Source organism: Cyprinodon tularosa, unplaced genomic scaffold, assembly GCF_016077235.1.
Source record: "Cyprinodon tularosa strain WSP-4 unplaced genomic scaffold, ASM1607723v1 ctg8, whole genome shotgun sequence".
NCBI classification, from domain to species: domain Eukaryota; kingdom Metazoa; phylum Chordata; class Actinopteri; order Cyprinodontiformes; family Cyprinodontidae; genus Cyprinodon; species Cyprinodon tularosa.
Genome location: NW_024039562.1, coordinates 1,633,091 through 1,655,053, shown reverse-complemented (window position 1 = coordinate 1,655,053; position 21,963 = coordinate 1,633,091). Strand labels below are relative to the sequence as shown.

At 37.4% G+C, this 21,963-nt stretch overlaps 1 protein-coding gene and 2 long non-coding RNA genes across 4 annotated transcripts in view; 1 reads left to right on the top strand and 2 right to left on the bottom strand.

Moving 5' to 3' along the window:
• The window catches only part of nkain4 (sodium/potassium transporting ATPase interacting 4), a 76,525-nt gene that overhangs the window by 31,296 nt on the left and 23,266 nt on the right, over positions 1-21,963 (bottom strand). For both annotated transcript variants that reach the window (XM_038271427.1, XM_038271428.1), the window contains exons 2-4: positions 14,021-14,158; positions 8,995-9,075; positions 1,074-1,274 (exon numbers count right to left, since the gene is read on the bottom strand). In XM_038271427.1, coding sequence (XP_038127355.1) covers positions 1,074-1,274; positions 8,995-9,075; positions 14,021-14,158 — 420 coding nt within the window. The remainder of the gene's footprint in view (positions 1-1,073; positions 1,275-8,994; positions 9,076-14,020; positions 14,159-21,963) is intronic.
• LOC119774098 lies at positions 15,564-16,271 on the top strand. Its single transcript, XR_005279489.1, has 2 exons — positions 15,564-15,622; positions 16,112-16,271. It is a non-coding gene; the product is annotated as an uncharacterized LOC119774098 (long non-coding RNA).
• On the bottom strand, positions 19,014-20,070 carry LOC119774099. The gene is made up of 3 exons (XR_005279490.1): positions 20,020-20,070; positions 19,334-19,482; positions 19,014-19,180 (listed from the first exon to the last, which is right to left on the bottom strand). It is a non-coding gene; the product is annotated as an uncharacterized LOC119774099 (long non-coding RNA).

The window sequence follows — 21,963 nt, the reverse complement described above, 5'->3', positions numbered from 1 at the left end:
AATCACTGTTACTACAGATGGTGCAAAACATATAGAGAATGCTGTCATTGCAAAAGCTGGATTGGGTCCACAAATTGCCTGCTTTGTACATACGGTAGTTAACCTGGCAGCTAAGAGTTTCCATAAGTCAGGTATCATAACTGCGGGAGATTAGGAGGGTTCTTCCTTCAAAGCAAAACAGCCAGCAATACCTTCAAAACCAAACAGGGGATGATGGAATTGCCAGTTCCTAAACTAATTCACAAAGTCCCCCTCCACTGCAACACAACATAAGAGACACTGAAGGAGTATTTTGGAATAGGAGCCTACTATCTAATCTGCTTAAAAGGAGAAGAAAATTAAGAAACATCTGAAAGATATCTGTGTTTTGACTGACAGTGAGGCAAAACTGCCAGAGGATCAAATACAATTTCTTCATTTTTTCTGGTTTAAACTATTGGAACTCAGAAATGTGACCACTCAGTACAAAGTGAATCCACTACATGTTGTTTTTCATCCCCCTGTGAAAAGATATAACTTTGGCAATAATGAATACCTGAAACCATCCTATTTACTTCAGTTTTCTCATTTTAGTCAAGTAAAGAACATCCAAGCCTAAAAGCAAAGAACTTTTGAGTTTTGTTCGCTGAAAGTGTCCTGGCACCCACTGAGGGGTGTAGTTGTTCATACATGCACATGGGTGTGTACAACTATGAGTGTTGGCAGGATAGAGGGTTTATGTTGTATTGATAGTAGGATGTAAACAGAGGACAATAACAGCCCTTCCATTGTTTGAAAAAAGCTGTTAGCTGTTGGCAGGTTCGAGCGAGAGCCAGACATAACAACTGTTCATTTTGTTCATTAAATGACCATAGCAGAGGAAGTAAGGCTGGGAAAGACAAAATTCCGCAGGAGATTTAGAAGGTTTGGGTCCTTTCTAAATAGCGTGTTGGGAAATCATCCCCACCCTTTCTATTATGTTCACCTTTATACTCTTAAATCCATCTCCATGCAAATTGATCCAATGACAAGGCTGCATGTACTTGATGTTTTCCCAAGGGTTTCTGTTGTGCCTGTATGGGTGGTGTACTCACAGCAACAAGAATCTGCACGCTGCTATGCATGACCTCTATGTACTGGTAGTCCATGAAGCAGCCCATGACAGTGATGTAGGAGTGGCTCTCTGTGGTGCGGACTCCGGGGGCCTGTGGCATCTCTCCCCTCACACAGCCGGGACCGTGCTCACTCCACCAGGAGTGATGGGCTGATATGTTAAATGTCAGCAGATCGCTCTCCTAGAAGTAAAGAGACACATTAACCTTCTTGTATGTGGTCTCTATTATTTATGAAGCATATTCATATAAACATTATGGAGAACCTAGACAGGTTGTTCAAGACGAAATGTTGCCTTTATTTAACACCAGTTTTGATCATTTTACATAGCTATAGTATTGTGACATTTTATTTCTCTATTTAGATTATAGCACAAAGTTACCTTAATACACTTCATAAAAACAAAAAAAAAATTTCCTTAAAAGAAGGTGCTAAATCAGACTTTCCTGTCTCTGTTACAGTTCAGATTGAATTCCTAGAATATCACTATTCGCTAAATTCCAGGATGAAAATTTTTTCTTTGTACATAAATTTAGATTTCTATTCTTTTACAACTTTTTGGTCAAGCCCAATGATGGTATTATTGCTTTTTAAGCTTCTGACAGGACAACATTTCAGCTAAAATTAGCTGAAATTGTTGATGTGCTTTAAGTAAAAATCACCTGTACCTGAAGCTCCATGCTCATTACCTTAAACCGTTATATGAATACAGCATATATACAGTAGGGGAGTGTCCGAAAAACATACAGCTCAGGATGGGAATGGGTGTTTTGTCCAATCGGTGAAATTGGTTTGTTGTGAAATGTGCAAATCAGCATATCACCAAAACCAAAAGACTTTTAGAAGTTGATATGTGAAGCTAGTAGAGAGAACATTATTATCCAGAATAATAGTCCCGTAAAGACACATCCTACACTTGTACTGCCAAACTTAATAAGCCACATGATAGTGTGCAGATACTGAGTACTGGCTGTAGCCAAAATGGGAATACAGTTTCATGTTTGAAATTTCTGGTTTGTCACATAACTTTGTTATTTAATACCATGTAAAATGTATTATTTCAAATCAATGTTAATAATAGTTACAGACATCTTTATTTTAAAGTAAATGCTCTCTTTAATATCCAGCCCATGTCTGGAGGAACCTCTGCCAACGTTCCCAATACTACGAGTTCGTCAAACATAAAGAGAAAGAAAATACCGGGTATGGAAAGAAAATAAAAGAAGTTGACATCTTAGAACCGCTTCATATACTGTAGATTTTCTACTTTTACTGGTAGGGGTACTTCATATATCCAAAGCCATAACCAGGAAATCTACACCCAATCTATCAGCATCATGAAATCAGAGCTAGAACAGTTGGTTGAATACACTAACTGTTACGCTATTACATTTGAAAGTTTTTCCACAAGTTTTGAATGTTAACACAATAAATGACTACCGGTAATAGAGGGAACTATTAACTATTATCGTCTTTTTGCCCAAACCTAATCTGTGTTATCATGCCATAACGATCTCATAGAGGTCTATACCAGGAATTGTTTGCAATGTTGTATTCAACAATGCAAAAATTAATAATTGAATATAAAATAATAGCAATAAAACTATTAAATAAGTTCCTATATATGTAAGCAATCTTTTTTTTTTATCATTTATAAAAAAAAATTCTCTAATCTCTCTTTCTCTAATCTCTCTCAAAAATATCTCAAGCAGTTACCAAACATTAGCTCTCAAAGATCATGGGGGGAGGACACATTTAGGTTAAAAAATACAGTATATACTCAAAGGAAAGCCTGTTAAGTACAAGTGAGGTTTAACAAGATATTTGGCGAAAAAATAGCATTACAAAAATTCTAGGGCCGACAACTGAAACAGGTTTCCCTGCACACTATGGTGAGGTTTATTTAGCAGACAGACATCTTCACACAAGGGCAGGACGGTCAGAAACTGATGCTGATCAATACCTCAATACAGCAATCTATCCCAGCATCTGCTCCTCAGTGACTAGACATACATTATTAACAAAACAGGGTCTGTCAGGAAGTAGCATAATCTGGCTAAAAATAAGCATCAACAGAACATACATTCAGTAGCCTTCAACTTACAGCAGGCCAAAACTTTACATAAACTAGAAATCAGGTACAAAACACATATCGGTGCATCTCTGATGAATATTAATTTGTGCATTATATTACACCTATGCAATATACTGTTAATTTGAGAGTTAGCTTAACAGTTACAAGTATTTTAACTAAACTTGTAGACACGAAGGTATCTAAAAAATGCAGAGGGGAAATCAAAGTATATTCACTGTCTGCTTAGCCTATTTTACATGTCAAATGTCTTAACAGAAATGAAAAAAAAAGTTCCAGGACGTAATTTCATCCTTTTAGAAGATGTATTATTAAAAAAAAAAATACCTCAACAGAAAAAGCCCAGTTATGGACATAGCGAAGAGTGGTTATCACTGTGTAGATTTTTAGAGAGATTGAATAGATAAGGTCAATGGATGGAGCCTGTTTAAATCAAAGGTGTCTGTGGAGTAGCAGGGGTCTATTTGTCTTGCCATGTGGGGGAGGGTATAAGAGATCAATAGAAGGTGACAGAACATGTGGCATGTGACTCTGTAACAACCTGCCCCCTCTCTCTGCAGAGATGACCAGCACACAAAACTCACACACACAAACAGGTACAAACTCAGACTCTGCTTCCTTCCTGTCAACATCAGTCAACATGATCCAAAAAGACTTAGCTCATTTTGTATCATGATATAAGGTGTTTGGGGGATCCTCCCAATAGACTGTCAAGTGTGGAGTTTTTTATTTTTTGTGTGGATGGGTTGAGTGGGTGTGTATGTGTGCACTCCATTAGCCAGCTTTCCTCCTGGCCACCATATGCAGAGCTCTGAGCCCAAGCTGGCTCCATCTGTCGGGTTAATGCTCAGCCTCAGCCCCAAGCAGCTGGCCCCTACAAGCATCATTATTCTAGCTGGAACTACACTACAACACACATCCTTGTGCTCATTGATATAAGCAGGGAAAGACAGACAGACACAGTCGATGAAGCCAAGGAACATCGCACAATGACAAACTCACCATAACCTGGGAATGGTGTTTCTGAAACTCATTTTGGCTGTCTGAGCAGGTGTCAGACAAATGTTGCCAACATGAATTTATTATTCTCAGTGGTCAGCAGGTGGTATGGTAAGGTTTTCATCAATGGAAAGGACAGGAGAAGAGTAGTGATCAGAGTAGATCATGGGAAAAAGAGGAATAGCTGTGCAACATTAGTCGCTTGTCTTTTCTGATACAAATTTGATCTTTTGAACAACAAATTGTTAATTCTCTGTTAAGTTAAAACTTATTTTGCTATGCTTAAGTCACTGGACCAACTGAGCATTATCTTCTATAACCCAACTCTGAATATCTTGAACCTATGGCTTACATTATCTGTGCTAAAACTATTTCATGTGGCCGTATTTATGACGTAACGTAACCCGATACAGACATTCCCTCTGTCTTGTGAAAAATATGCCATAACTCAGGATTACAACTAGAGAACAAAATGAACGCTCACTCTATCTTGTAAAGTTGATGACAGTTTTAGTGTCTTCTCTTATTATCTCAGCTAGTTCTGGGATTAATTATCAACTGTGATGAAAGACCAAGGGTTTTCCTGTTCTGGGTTAGAGTGAGATACATGTCCCTATTTGGGACGGATGTCCTTCTCTCTGACTCTTCTCATTCCTGCAGGAATTAACATTTTTACTACACAGTTTTTGGTGTAATGTCCCAACAGCTTTGGAGCAGAGGCGTAGCCAGAACATTTTTATAATGGTGGCCAGGCAATAACCAATGTACACTGAGGGGTAGCCGAAAGCAGATAGGCACCAAAACCTCAGGGTCAATCTACACTGTTCCAACAGGAAAATGAATTAGCAAAACATCCATACTATCTAAATAAAGAAAAACCATATTTTCCCTACAGCCTTTGCTAACAAATAGACGGATATTAAAAAAACATGCTTTCTAGATAAAAGGTATAGTGGATAAAATGGTTTCAGGTTTGAGTTTTGGGGCAAACATCTTTTCCATTGTCATTACTTACCTACTTTTATCAGCATTCTTTCTGCATAAAATTGATATTTACAAGTATAAATATCTACATAAATTGATTATTTAATTATTTTTTTCTTAAAATCGTTATTTATCTATGATTTCACTGAAGACTCCTAGATGACTTTTCTCTTTATCCCATAAAACACAAAATATTTTTCTGCTTGAATTCATTATTTATCACCTATTATTTTAGTATATTGATGTGCATAATTAACCACAGTGCTTTTGTTGTCACATAATTGTTAAAATATGAAAAATTCTAATGTTTTAAATATTCCACTTGAGAGTACTACTGTTGCCAACATCTGTATTAGAGGGAAATAAATGGTAGGGTGGCCACAGTGGTGGCCAATACTTGGCTAAGGGTGGCCATGGCCACCCCTGGCCCCCCATCTAGCTCTGCCCCTGCTTTGGACATTCAGCATGTTGTATGGAGGATTTCTGTGGATATAGGTTTTCTTGTCTTTCCACAGATTTACAATAAAACTTTTCACTTAGAAATGGACTTAGCCTTTCTAACATTTGATTATGGTACAACAAAAGAAAAACATCCTACCAGGATGATTAAAAAAAAAAAAAAAAAAATTCTAAATCTTAGTGTTCTCCCATACATAGCATTGTGTATGTAGACCAGAAATTCCTTTAAACTATTTGACCCTTTTTTCCATGTTTGCAGAGTTACTTAAATTGCTTTTGGGAAAATCTGGGAAGACCTTATGGCTTTCTTTAATTCCATTTTTGGATGTTTAATGCTTTGGATTCCCTTCTCGTCTCAACTTTTCCCTGACCTGTCTAGCTCACTGGCTTTCATGATGCTGTTCACTCACTAATATTATCTTTCCAAATGATAAAGACCTTCAGGGAACAGATTTATTTATGCTAAGATATAGTTACACATGTGAACTCTTTTTACTTCATAAGCAGCCTCTGAACCTAATGAGCTGCAAAGGTTCTTATTTTAGGGTAAAATTTTAAATGGAGAGAAAACAAATACATGCCACAAGCATTAAATCACTATGATTTATGATTTGCATTTAAAACAGGACAAGAATAAAAACCCTCAAAGGGTCTGAATACTTTTCTATGGTCTTGTAGGTGCATAGAATTAACAGTGCTTTAGAAATTATATTTTTTCTAATTAGATAGTTTTTAAACCTGCAATAGAAACCCAGCAGGGAGGTACAGTGTATATGTATCCGACAGCTCGTTCCACATAAACACACCAGGATAACATAAAAGTAGCAGAGATATTGCAGTTCTGTCTGCTTCATAAATTTCATGGAGTCCATGGAGAAATTTATAGTCTGCTGTTGGATTCCTAAGAGTTACTGATGTCACACTTTCATTACACCGTACACTGCATATAATTGTGTTTACTTTGACTGCACTTATATTCATGGCCATTGCTTCAAGCATAATGGGAACCAAAAAAAAACTTTGTGGCAGAGTGTCACATTTAATTATAGCTGAAGTTTATATTCAGAGAAAATAAATCTGAATTATATCTCAGTTTGTTTTTCCAAGTAAAACTTTATTTTTGGCTGAGACCAATCAAACAAACAACTACAGTGCCATACAGTCAAAGTTATTCTGAGTAATTTTCAGAAGAAATAAAAAAAGAAAAAGAAACAAGAAATCCTGTTACTCTAGGTTTTTTTTTCTTTGAAAGGAACTTCGGCTTAGCAGCCAGGTTCTTTAATCCCTGATTACGAACCTCATACAGAAGCTTTTTATAGCAACAACCATCAGTGCAAGTATTTTTACCATATACTTTGATGAAATGATGAAATGCTTTTTACAAGTATTTGACTTAAATGTTCTTCTGTTCTTCTTGCTTTTTTTTTTTTGTTTATTTTTAAAAAAAATTTATATCAAGAGCAATATCTTTGTTAAACCCTAGGGATCCTCAGAAATGTAAAATGGTCCTACAGGGCTTTGGCAAATATTACAGCTCAGAGCCATTATCACAGGTAGCATACCTCTCTAATAGTTTCAGAAAATCCTGACATGTTTTATTCTTATGTGCACATTCCACAAACCTTTGTTATATGTTGTGCACTATGGCTGGGCAGTTGGAGTACAACAACATAATTTACTTAATTACAGATGTGGTATTGATCAAATAACAGATAAAGACCCACTGAGACCTTTTTGCCAAGTGTCCTAAATACACCAGAAAAAATTTCAAAAGAGAGGGATTGTGTAGTTACACTTGGATCAGGGAAAGATCATGCGCAATCACAGCATAGTTAAATCAAATTGGCTTTAAATAGAACAATAAACCATTAAAGTGGTTATTTGGCATGTAATACTGGTACTTTTGTTTTGCGTCTTCTTTATCTTTCTGTCTTCCACTTTGGTATTGATCAACTAACTTTTTACCTGAACGATCCTCTGTAATTTAGGCTTGTCTACACAATCCTAAAGGATTGTGTATTGGGATTGTGCACATTATATAATGTGCACGATCATACATACATGCTCAATCATGTTAACTGTTCAAATAGAGCTGCACAATTCTATGTGCAGTTCCGCACTGGTGAGGCCAGCAGTATAATACAACATTTTAGAGAAGCGGCTGTTGCCTGGCTCATCTGGGAGCCTTCAGAAATGCATCAAAGTGGACCTTATGGAACTACTCTGACTGACTAGATTTGCTGCCATGTGCTGCATAGGCGCAGTAGAACAAAGCAACAGATGTGGAAGAGGAACTGCCACATTCAGAGGAACCAAGAGGTAGTAGGGACATGAAAAAATTAAACAAATTTTTCTGTCACAATCTCTCATTCACATCCAAACTGCATATTACACATAAAAGAAAAAAATACAAATCTCCCAAGTTTAAAATCTTAGCTTTTGTTGGATTTATCCATGCTTAACAAAAGAATATTGTTAAAATTTAGCTTGCTAATTGTCAGGTTTGGTGGATTTTGTTGTGGACCAAAACGCAGATTAGAAGGAGGCAGAGGTGAGTTCTTGCAGGTTTAATGTACAGTAGAAAGCAACAAAAACAAAAATCAAAAAACAAATTCAGGAAACCAAAAACCAGGAGATACCAGGGGAAAACACACATGTGGAGAAAAGCAACGACCAGAAACAAGCAATGAAGAACTGCGAAGGGGGTGTATGTATGGGGCACAGAACAAAAGATGGGCTTATGAGCTGATATGGAGCAAGTGTGGATAGAGGTAACTAGAAGGGAGCTATGGGAAAATAGACTGGTACAAGGGGGCAACAGAGTAACTCAAAAAGTTCAACCCTACTTAAATATAACACAAGATGCAAAGTAAACCAATGACTGACAAAACAGAATGAAATAAATTACTTAAAACTCAAAAAGAAACTCAAAAAGAAGTCCAAAGGGGAGAACCATAACTGCTTAATAGTAAATTTGCTAAATTAATTTATCTTTTCCTGTTTTTGAGTATCCTTTACTATTCCTTTCACTAGATTAGTTTGAATTATTCTCCTCAACTATGTTCAGTATTACTTCATTTGAGTCTCAAAAGGTCATTTCTATGTCTTTAAAACAGATAAGAATGTCAGTTTAGAAATATCTAGACCAACATAATTTAGGCCTTTAAGGCATGTGTCAAATCTCTAAAAAATAAGCTAGTAAATCAGGCTTAACCTCACCCCCCCGCCAACACACACTTACACACTGACTGTTTCTGCACTCATGTCCTCAAGGAAACAAAGCACAGGCAGTATCTTCTCACCAAAAAGACACAGTCATGACCTAATATTGACAGATAAAATCTTTACAGAAATGTTGCAAACCTCACCTTTGACAGGCCTCCAACATCCAGATAAAAACAGATGATAAAGACGTTCCAGGCTACCCAAAGTGCGGCCCAGACTGTGTACTGCAAAAGAGACACATGATGGATTAGCAGACAAAACATTTAACAGAAACTAGAAGAAAGAAAAATAAAATAAGTTTAATGAGATTTAAAAATGGAAGATTGTTATGATAGAAACAAAAAACGAAAGACATGATTGCATCACACTGATAACACCAAACCAAAATACTGTATATTTGCACCATATATATTTAATGCTCTGAACGTCAATATCAATGTGTTTTTGCACCATGTTTTTTTCTCCCACACTGTTTAAAATTGATCACTGCTGCACTTTATGGAATGGAAATGTTCTGAAAGCTGTACAAAATGAAATTTTGTTCTGTATACACTTGGTTATACACTCTATTATATCCAGAATATGACGCATATAATAAATGTTAATCGTATGTTGATGTCCTATGCAAAGCTCAGGAGAATTCTATGAATTGCACGCTGCAGACCTTTGATTCCAAAATCCAACAGCATACTGCGAATGCGCACAAAGTCTATGATCTCACAAAATCAACTTTTAAGACACGAGGGGAAAATTAAGATGGGTAATAGGGGGTTTGTGTGCTGAATTATGCTCAAAAAGTGTTTTTTTCCCCCCCAAAATTATTCATCATTACATGTAAAGTTCTGTGGATTTCCTTATTCTCTTCTCCTCACTGATACATTGCAATAACGTAAAGCTTTGTTTTAAGCAAAGTACAGCTTTAGCTAAAGGATATGAACAAGAAAATGTCAGATGGATACTTAAGCAACTGCTCTACTTTATTTAGATCAGATGTGCAACAATTCATGTTGATTATTAAGACTGAATGCTGGAACTAAATTACAAAGTAAAATAGATTTAAACTGTGTGAAAAAAATAAAAAGATTATTTTTAACATTTTTTTCCTTATTTTGGATTTTTTATTTATCATTATACTGTTTAAACTAAGAGAATATACATTTAACTGATGGTAATAACAATAGTTAAAAGCATTATACATGGTCCCTTTTTTGACATAATAAAAAAGTATTTTTTACAGATAAGATTAGACTCTTGAGAGCCAAGTATATACAAAGAAACCGGAAATTTACATATTCATGACCTGGCTTTGATGAAGTTACTAGGAAGTTCAGTCATTCTATGTAATCCCTGTAGGAGTTGTGGCTTTTTAAATTGCTGAGGCTAACTGCAGTTCATGACTCAACCATTTAGAAAATTGTACAGTCAGACAGCCAAGTGCTGACAGACACAGAGTGGTACTGGGTGGTATTCAATGATGGAGTTATCCAAGGGAAGGTTGTGAAATCCTCTCACTCAAGATGAAATATGTGCTTTAAGTGTCAGAGTGAGAGCAAAGAACAAAGCCGCAGTTCCATAAAAACATGCGTGTTGAATCACAAAACCCCTTCAGCTTAAATTCTTTTATTTTCCACTTGACATGAGAGAATAGCTTCGACTTTCCCTTCTTCCGCTCCTCCTTTCACCTCCTGCTTCCTCTGATTCTCTGGCTTATCCTGTGTGGCTTCACTGTACGCTAAATTATCTTTCCTGTCTGTCTTTATTTACTTTCCTAGCCATCTTTCCAAATTTTCCACATCTGTTCTTTCCATTAACTGTGCATAAAACATGCTTCTATGCCGCAGAAAATAACAGAAATATGTCAAATGGAGTGTCAAAGCAGTACTACAGACCTTTCAGTCTTGGTCGATTTTGGTTCCCCCAATGGACAAAAGCTGTATTTTTTTTCCCTTAAAGGAATAGTACACCCAAAACATGATTAGCCTTCATTTTCTACTCACCCCCATGCTGAACAACACTCTGGAGTACTTTTTTGATATCTCAAATGCATCTGGAGATCTGGGAGGCTTCTTGCTGTCTGCTGACATTCAAATAATGGAGGTCTATGGTGACCGAGACAGAAAGGTCCATAAAAGTCCACAAAAAACGTTTCAATATTCCTCCATACTGCTCGTCCAATGTATTCCAAGTGTCCTGAGTGGGTAGCATCCAGAATTTACTCGAAACGAAGTCATTTAGAATGTTTTTAGAGCATAAACAGTAGTGTATAGGATTTCCTGAAAGCGCGCACATGCGCGCTCACGACGCTACGGAAGCCGGCAGACCAAACCAGCGCATTCAGCTCGGCAAAGAACTCATGCTCTTCCTCAACACTGAAGTCCTCAGACATTTTTCTTTCGTTGTTTCTTTCTTTGCACAGGTAAACGGCACATTTCTTCTTCTGCGCTTGCATTATTGGCAGAGCAGACGCTGAATGCGCACTTTCATCTGGCTTGGTCTGCCGGCTTCCGTAGCGTCGTGAGCGCGCATGTGCGCGCTTTCAGGAAATCCTATACACTACTGTTTATGCTCTAAAAACATTCTAAATGACTTCGTTTCGAGTAAATTCTGGATGCTACCCACTCAGGACACTTGGAATACATTGGACGAGCAGTATGGAGGAATATTGACACGTTTTTTGTGGACTTTTATGGACCTTTCTGTCTCGGTCACCATAGACCTCCATTATTTGAATGTCAGCAGACAGCAAGAAGCCTCCCAGATCTCCAGATGCATTTGAGATATCAAAAAAGTACTCCAGAGTGTTGTTCAGCATGGGGGTGAGTAGAAAATGAAGGCTAATCATGTTTTGGGTGTACTATTCCTTTAAGGAAGGCAACACTTCCCATGAGGAGTAGAGCATAGTGCAGGTAAACCCTGATCTCCTGGTTGCCTGCAGTTTGACTCAACTAAATTTCTTTTTGCAGTGGCCATGTGAATATTGATAAGACAACAATATCATATGAAAATTTTGAAAAAAAGACCTGTTCAACTTTGGTTTTGTGCCATATTCATGCACCGCCTCCCCAACACCACACCTGACTCGTCAGTAACTGATGTGCTGACGAATTTAGAGCCTTGAAACAGATAAATATAATTTTATGTTTGATAATTTCACAGTAAATGCACGTATAATCACAAAAGTCCTTCATTATTTTATGACGGTTGAAAAGTTACTTAGGCCTCATGTGCTTTTAAAAAAAAAAGCCATGATTTCGTCTGGTTTAATTAGCCCAAACTACCTAGGGATTAAAGTCATTTAATAGACTTTTGCACTGCACAAATTAATGCACACTTCCTTGGGAAGGTGACAAAACACCCAGTGATCTATGTACATAGACCAAGAGCTTAAAAATAATGCAATGCTAATTGAAAAACACCAAAATAGAAAAATGGATTAAAAAAAGACAGAGAAAACACTCACAGGTCCCTTTATTAAGAAGACTTGCTCAATTGCTTTCTGACACATAGGTAACAGCCAATCACATGGCAGAAAACATTACATGTTTTTTTAGGGACCTTGGTGAAGATGAATTGCTAAAATCCATACTGAGCATTACGTACAATGTTAAATACAAGAGATTTAAAGGAATTTAAAATGGATGTTGCTACTAGACCAGACTTGTCTGAGTATATCGGGAACTACTGATCTACTTGACATAGTTGTCTTTAAGGTTTACAGATGGCTGTTAGAAAAATAAATAACGACCACGAAGGGACTGAGTATAATGCCTTGAGACAGTAGAAAGGCAGAAATCTGTTTAAAATACAATTCAGTCTCACTGAGCCACACTACATACTGTCTACAACACATTGAGTATTGAAGAGAATTAGCTATAGCAGAATAGGATCTCACAAAGTGCCACTCTTTTCAGCTCACTTTCACAAGAAAGGACAATCTGAGAGTTGAAATGTTTTGCAGAATCAATGGCCGTTTCTCAATTTAGAAAGAACGTCAGTATGGACTTGACAAGAACACGAAAGTATGGACTAGGGGAGAACGGGAACACGAAGCATAAATATGGGTCAGTTGGAACAGAAGAGCACTGGTGATGTAACGACACGCTTGGCACATCTGGAGCTGCTTTTCACCTCCTCCCCCTTTATACCATGTTCTTGCAGTTACTTTGTTCACCATAAACAGATTTTTTTCAGTTTTGTTATCGTTCAGGTAAAACTTCATCGGTTATTAGACACGCTAACACTACAGATGCTCCAGACTCTGACGCTGCGTGATGGTATTATCTTTGTCTGGGCAACCACGATGTTTTACATCATGTGGCAACATTCAGCCAATTGTGTAGCTTAAGGCCACTGGCATGCGCAGGGCCTGAGCATATCTGACCACTCGAGCAGATCTGGTACCTACACCGGCTATGCTGAGAGAGGGCTGCCTTCATAGGTTCGCTGGTTGTCAAGGTCCTCTCAACATCAGAACTTTTTTTTAAATTACGCATGAAATCGGTAAATGGGCCATATAGTCACACTTAAAATGATAATGGTCTCACCTCAAATTATCTTAAAACTTACTTTTATAGAACATCGGCAACAGAAAAGTGAACTTTTGACTTAATACTCTGAGCTCTGTGAGCAATCCTCTGGAAGCTGCTGCTGTGCATGCGGGGACAGCTGTCAATCATGAGAACGGAAGAAGTCTCCTCTGATGCATACTCAGTAAAGAGAGAGGGATGAGAACAACATCTGGGGACTTTTCTCGGTCTTGTGTTCTTGTAAATTGGAACTAGCACACGAGAAAGCACAAGTACACAGATTGAGAAATGGCCAATGAGTCTTTAATTCAGCTGTCATTAAATGGTAGCATTCAGCTTTGTCATAGCCATAGCAATGAGGATCTATTCTTTTTTGTATTTGTATTATTGAGTACTTTTGACAACAGTGTCCCATGGCTACTAATGACAGGACAATATTAATGTATGTCTTGGACAATCACAAACTGGTTTCCTAAGTTTTCTGTAGTCTGCTGGCCTCCAAACTCCCCAGATCCAAAACTATTTGAGAACCCAGTGGGATGTAGCTCAGTATGGTATTAACATAAAAAAAAAAACATTAGAAAACAAGCTGCAACACCTTAGCTAAAAGATGGCCCTTTGGCTTTAAGTCTACTTTACTTACCACTACAATGTAACGTGGTCGGTACTGGATTGTTCCAAATAGGCCCAAGATTACGATAATGATATGGAAGAAGTTTGCAAGAATGGGAGCCCACTGGTATCCAAGGAAGTCAAACACCTGCCTCTCTAAGGCCAAGACCTGAAAAAAAAAGAACAAAAATATAAATTAATATATTGGAGGCAAGATGATTTCCATGAAGTGTGATATTCTGCCAGGATGGAGACATTACTGCCTGGAAGGTAATCAGGAATATTTAGATGAATCATACTTTAATGCTTTCATATTTGCTATATTGGTAGGTCTTTTTTGGACTATGGGCATGCACAAAGTAATTGCACTTTTAAAACTAAAACAGTTACAAGTAATTGTACTGTTTGTCAATTAGGAGCTTATTTTTCACTGGTTGGATATTGGCCTATTAACAACACTCAAAATATTGCATATAAAGGTATAGATTTGACAATCAGAATCAGAAAAGACATATTTGTGAAAAAAGTTAACAAACATATAGTAAAATTGAAGGCTGGCTCCGGAAAAAAAATAATGGTTTAGAAGAATAGGAACAAAAGTATTTTTTTCAACGTCTTCCAATAAGGCTTCCATGCTCACCACAGTGCTGATAGTGCCCTTGACATCTGTATAAATGCAGACTGTGGAAGAACCATAACTCTGCTTTTATTAGACCTTAGTGCAACATTTGAATACTGTTCATTACTCCATTTCATTAGAGTATTTGGAAAACTGGATCGGTCTTTCTGGTGCACTTGACTGGTTTGAATCCTACTTGAAGGACGGGGACTTTTTTTTGTTAGGCAACTTTGCGTCACTTATGGCATTCCTATGAAGGTAAATATGTGCCAAAATGAACGAACTTGTGAATTTAATGTGAAAACTTGAGAATGCAATGTGAGAATTTGTACCACAAAAATCTGAACTTGTATGCCAAAATGTTCTGCTGTAAAGAAAAACCGCACACACACAAACTGAATTTGAAGTTGCACTAAAAGACATATCAGGCAAGACCATGTAAAAAAAAAAAAATACATGTGTGTCCAATCTTCACCTGAAGAGGATTTTCACTCAAATCTGATTAAATGTGAATGCACAAAAAAACTATTTACTGGTGTGTTCATATAGTTTTACACAAATAAAATTACAGCTGACAAATGATTATTGATAGTTTCTTTGTAATTATTATTTTTTTGCATATGTTAATCTTGCATTACAACCTCAATTTAGCCATTACAGCTTCTTGAATCTGCTGCTTCAAGAACACAAACGCGCTCTCGCGAGTAACAGCACGTTGACACCACGCTTGGACTTTTGTCACATTCCTTGCGAGATATTTGTGCCAAAACGAACTTGTGTTTGAAGATGTGAGAGCAAGTGGGGGGGGGTTCTATAGGCCAACCAATCACAGGCTGCGTCTCAATTCGCAGGCTGCGTACTTGGGAGGACGCCTTTGGAGCACTTCCTGGCTTCTTTTTTTTTTTTTTTTTTTTGTAGTTGAAGAAAAAAAAGAAGAAAGTCGGATTTTCTTCAAGTTACGGACAACCGAAAGCAGCAGCAGCGCCGGCAGTAGAGCGGAGAACACCTTTAAATGTAAGTAGTTTGTTTTTGCTTTTTTTAAATGAACATCTATTAAAATACATGACGGTAACAGAGCCACCGGGATGTGTAGGACCAGCTAAAGCTAAAGCTTAAAGCTAACCTGTTGATACGTGATGTTCATCAACAATTAAAAGCCTTCATACAAATGTCACTATTTTTTATTTTAACCTACATCTTACTGTACTGATAGCCGTATCCCTCTCTAATCAGATCTATTTATTCTCAAACAGTTTATTACAAAGTATTAGAACTTTTAAAGCTTAATGCAGCTGAAGAAATAACATTAGTCCAGCTGTACTGGGCTGTTAATACTGTAAACGTTTTGTTTTAATACTGAAGAATGTATAGTTAATTTACAGTACAGTATAATAAGGTTTAAAGTATAATTCACTTGAAGAACAATACCAGTGTAATTATACAGAACAGTCATTTTGCCTGTTTACATAACAGAAATATGCTTTACATGTCATTTTGTTCCAGGGAGCAGACAGAGGAGTGGATAAAATGACCACTTCATCATCGGGGCCAAAAATACTGCTGCAGTCGGATGGAGCGAAGAGTTGAGGCAGAATTCCATCTACATGTTGCATTTCTATGTAAAAGTCACACAAGTTAAAAGAAGTCCTGTTCAAACACCAACGTACAAATATATAATAATTTGATCACATCAAATGATGCTCAGATGCCACTTTTTGTAAATCTCATATTTGTGATAGAAGTGATCCTTGTGTGGGACAACTTAAAAAAAAATACAAAGTATGTTCAGGTTTGGATAATGTAATGGGACACACACAATATATATATATATATATATATATATATATATATATATATATATATATATATATATATATATATACAGGTGCTGGTCATAAAATTAGAATATCATGAAAAAGTAGATTGATTTCAGTAATTCCATTTAAAAAGTGAAACTTGTATATTATATTCATACATTACATACAAACTCATATATTTCAGATGTTTATTTTGTTTAATTTTGATGATTACAAATGACAACAAATGAAAATCTCAAATTCATCATATCAGAAAATTAGAATATTACTGAAGACCAATAAAAACAAAGGATTTATAGAAATGTTGGCCAACTGAAAAGTATGAACATGAAAAGTATGAGCATGTACAGCACTCAGTATTTAGTTGGGCCTCCTTTGGCCTGTATTACTGCAGCAATGCGGCGTGGCATGGAGTCGATCAGTCTGTGGCACTGCTCAGGTGTTATGATAGCCCAGGTTGCTCTAATAGTGGCTTTTAGCTCTTCTGAATTGTTGGGTCTGGTGTATTGCATCTTCTTCTTCACAATACCCCATAGATTTTCTATGGGGTTAAGGTCAGGAGAGTTTGCTGGCCAATTAAGAACAGGGATACCATGGTCCTTCAACCAGGTACTGGTAGCTTTGGCACTGTGTGCAGGTGCCAAGTCCTGTTGGAAAATGAAATCTGCATCTCCAAAAAGTTGGTCAGCTGCAGGAAGCATGAAGTGCTCTAAAACTTCCTGGTATGTGGCTGCGTTGACCCTGGACCTCAGAAAACACAATGGACCAACACCAGCAGATGACATGGCACCCCAAACCATCACTGACTGTGAAAACTTTACACTGGACTTCAAGCAACGTGGATGAAGTGCCTCTCTTCTTTTCCTCCAGACTCTGGGACCTTGATTTCCAAAGGAAATGCAAAATTTACTTTCATCAGAGAACATGACTTTGGACCACTCACCAGCAGTCCAGTCCTGTTTCTCTTTAGCCCAGGCAAGACGCTTCTGACGCTGTCTGTGGTTCAAGAGTGGCTTGACACAAGGAATGCGACAGCAGAAACCCATGTCTTTCATACGTCTGTGTGTGGTGGTTCTTGAAGCACTCACTCCAGCTGCAGTCCACTCTTTGTGAATCTCCCCCACATTTTTGAATGGGTTTTGTTTCACAATCCTCTCCAGGGTGCGGTTATCTCTCTTGCTTGTACACTTTTTTCGACCACATCTTTTCCTTCCCTTCGCCTCTCTATTAATGTGCTTGGACACTGAGCTCTGTGAACAGCCAGCCTCTTTAGCGATGACCTTTTGTGTCTTGCCCTCCTTGTGCAAGGTGTCGATGGTCGTCTTTTGGACAACTGTCAAGTCAGCAGTCTTCCCCATGATTGTGTAGCCTATAGAACTAGACTGAAAGACCATTTAAAGGCTTTTGCAGGTGGTTTGAGTTAATTAGCTGATTAGAGTGTGGCACCAGGGGCCATCAATTTTGAACCTTTTCACAATATTCTAATTTTCTGATATGATGAATTTGAGATTTTCATTTGTTGTCATTTGTAATCATCAAAATTAAACAAAATAAACATCTGAAATATATGAGTTTGTATGTAATGTATGAATATAATATACAAGTTTCACTTTTTAAATGGAATTACTGAAATCAATCTACTTTTTCATGATATTCTAATTTTATGACCAGCACCTGTATGTGTGTGTGTGTGTAGGGAAATTACATCTGACATTTATTATATTCATGTTAATTTTCAGTAAGCTTAAAAAAGTAATATCCAGGTTACCATTCCAAAGTCTTTTTCTGTAGAATTTCATTAATCCATCCAAATCATGAAACCTTCCTTTTTTCTAGCTTTAAAGAAACACTACAGAAAACAGGGGGTCAGTGGGAAGCCTACTGCTGCCACCTGGCCCTGGTTTGTCCTCATGGATGAGGTATTAGGACAGAGGCCACCTAATGCCCCACCTGTCCTAATTGCCTCCATCCCTGAGGACACAGCAGGGCCAGGTGCTGCAGAGGCTGAGCAGCACCAGGTTGACGATGAGGAAGAGAATGAGGATGAGAGGCCAGGAGAGAGGAGGGAAAGGAGCAAGAGAAGAAGAAGAGACGAGTTGGTGGATTTAATCAGGGAGGATATCAGATGGCAGAGGGAAGCGGGATAGGATGGACAGATTATTTCATTTATTGGAGAGGATGGTGGACAGACATTATTATTTTTGGTGGTTTTTTTTTAACAAGTTCAGGTTATGTGTTGCTGTTATTAAATTAAATTGTTTATAAAAGTTATTGTTGTCGGTGTGTTCTTAAAGTCTTTTATCTGTTTCATCACTTCTTTATAATTTAAGTAAACTTAGAACAACTTCTCAGTGACATCAGTTTATTTTTAGAGAAGCAAGTATTTACAATAAACTATTAAAAACATTTTTAAGTATTGAAATTAGATTTTAAAATTAACTGCTACAACTATTTACAGAAGATATACAGTAAATATTACTAGAGAACATATATATATATATATATATATATATATATATATATATATATATATATATATATATATATATATATACAATTGTGACTGAGCAGGAGTCCCTGGTGGTGCTGCTGGACTGGATGCGATGCCACACAGATGACCTTGGAGTCTTCTGACTGTGAGTGGGACATCATCTGGGGGGTGGGGGTGCCTCTCTCCACTGTTCACCATATCATCCATCAGGGTTTGCAGGGCTGACCCAATCGACAGATGCCCCAATTGACGGCTGCCATGTTACTAAAAAAGTTTAAAATGACGAAGAAAATAATGACTTTACTAAAACTGTTTTCATTACCCTGAAATAACAGCTAAAATGTGATTAAAATGCGCTAAAATGTGACAATCTAAATGTAATGGTGGTCGGGTAGACCCTCCTCCAGGGGCAGACACCTTGGCAGACAGCTGGTCCCTCCATGGAGCACCACTGACTGCCTCCAACACGTTCTCCCCTCCTCATCCTCTGGCATGTCATCCTCTGGGGCCGTGATATCACCAGCTCCCAGGCAGATGTTGTGCAGGACAGCACATGCCGTTTTGACCTGTAGAAAAAAATAGACAAAAATATTTATTTTTATTCAGTCATCTATCTTTATTACATGATTTATTAGAAATTAAATTTTACTTAATCTAGATCCACTATTTAACTTATTTTTTCGTTTTTATATTTTTATTTTTTTCCTGTATTATGTTTATATATATATATATATATATATATATATATATATATATATATATATATATATATATATATATATAATTGCAAATAAAATCAGGCAGTAAGGGGATAACAATTTAGACAAAAAATGATTTATTTCTCAACAGTTTGGCTTCTCAACAAAACATTAGTAATGGTGAAAGTAGTTATTCAAGTCAGTTATTTACAGGGTTTGTACACATTTAAGTATTCAATTCAAATTACTAAAGTTACAAACAAATAAATTACAAACTTAAAAATAAATATAAAATTTGATATTTAAACATATTCATCAATCTGCTGACAAGCGTTTATTTAATAACTGGTATATTCTGATCATTAGCAGGCCCTGTGGGTTAGAATAATAGCAGGTAGATCTTACCTCTCCACTGCGCACTGCCAGCCTGAGATAAATCCGTCGCAGGTTTTGCTGCCGCCGAAGCCGTCAAAGCGACTCTCCTCCTCCAATAACAAGTAAATAAATAAAAATAAAAAAAATTTCCATATCTATTTTTTTGTTTTTGTTGTTTCTTTCCGTATTTCTCGAGCTGTCGGATTTTGTTTGCCGCTGTTTTTGGGGTAAACGTGATGACGTCGTGTCGTAACCAGGAAGTGCTCCAAAGGCGTCCTCCCAAGTACGCAGCCTGCGAATTGAGACGCAGCCTGTGATTGGTTGGCCTATAGAACCCCCCCTTCAAACACAAGTTCGTTTTGGCACAAATATCTCGCAAGGAATGTGACAAAAGTCCAAGCGTGGTGTCAACGTGCTGTGTCTCGCGAGAGCGCGTTTGTGTTCTTGAAGCAGCAGATTCAAGAAGCTGTAATGGCTAAATTGAGGTTGTAATGCAAGATTAACATATGCAAAAAAATAATAATTACAAATAAACTATCAATAATCATTTGTCAGCTGTAATTTTATTTGTGTAAAACTATATGAAAACACCAGTAAATAGTTTTTTTGTGCATTCACATTTAAATCAGATTTGAGTGAAAATCCTCTTCAGGTGAAGATTGGACTGACAAGTGTAATTTTTTTTTACATGTTCTTGCCTGATATGTCTTTTAGTGCAACTTCAAATTCAGTTTGTGTGTGTGCGGTTTTTCTTTACAGCAGAACATTTTGGCATACAAGTTCAGATTTTTGTGGTACAAATTCTCACATTGCATTCTCAAGTTTTCACATTAAATTCACAAGTTCGTTCATTTTGGCACATATTTACCTTCATACATTCCCCAAGGCCCCTCATATTCAATATTGTCATGATTCATTTAGAAATAAGATTCCAAAACCCAAAGTTATAAATGTTCTTTCATTCATGGAGTAGCTGTTGCAATCAACATGTAAAGATCCTAGTAGCACTCTTTTTGATAGTGTTGCGCCGATGCCATTTTTTGGCCCCGATACCGATACCCGATACCTGGCTGTGCAGTATCGGCCGATACCGATACCATAATAATGTAAAATAATTGCCATCATGACTTTGTCAAGCTGCTTCCTACCTTTGTGAAGCAGGAAAAAGACTTATACAAAGTGAATCCAGTAGAACTTTTTATTGCCTACCAGGAGTGGGTGACAATAGTTGAATTAACTTATGGCTCTCAAAATGGTATCGGTGCCCTATTTGTTGGTACTCGCCGATACCGACACCACCATTTTAGGGCAGTATAGGGGCCCCGTCCGATACTGGTATCCGTATCGGTGCAACACTACTTTTGACATTTTTAATTCCTATTATTCATCTACTACTGTGTGTCAGGGTCATTGGGCAAAAGACCCAGTCTTTGGGCATCTGCCACATTCTGGGCAGGTGCCAGTCCTCATGGGTAATATATCAAATTAAAATTAAGTTATCTCTTTCTTTTTTGATGTCTTTGACTTTATCTGGATCTAGTGTTTTCAGTAATAATGCCTTCAGTTCTACTGCAACAGAAGACTTTGGTTCTATGAATGAGATTTGATGAATGGAATAGGAAGAGTTTTCCCTCATGGCCCACACAATGGTCTTGAATAAGCCCGAAGAGGAAAGGCTGCAAATGTCCCAGAGTCGGTACTTAAGAGAAGAAATGGGGCGGAGAAGGGTAGGACAAGAGCTGGTATGTGGAGGAGAGTTGGGCCCATCGCTTAAGAAGGGGATCTTGGATGACGTTTGGTTTCAGAGGCATTGATGACGATTGGCAGGAGCCAGGCTCGGACTAGTGATCTGTAATGGGCCAATCTAAATTAAGCGTGCTAGGGCCGGCCCTTCTTAAATCATACCGGCCCCAATACTTCCTCTCCGGCCGAAGCACTTATCTGTGACAATAAGTAACTCAAGGAGCTCAAGGA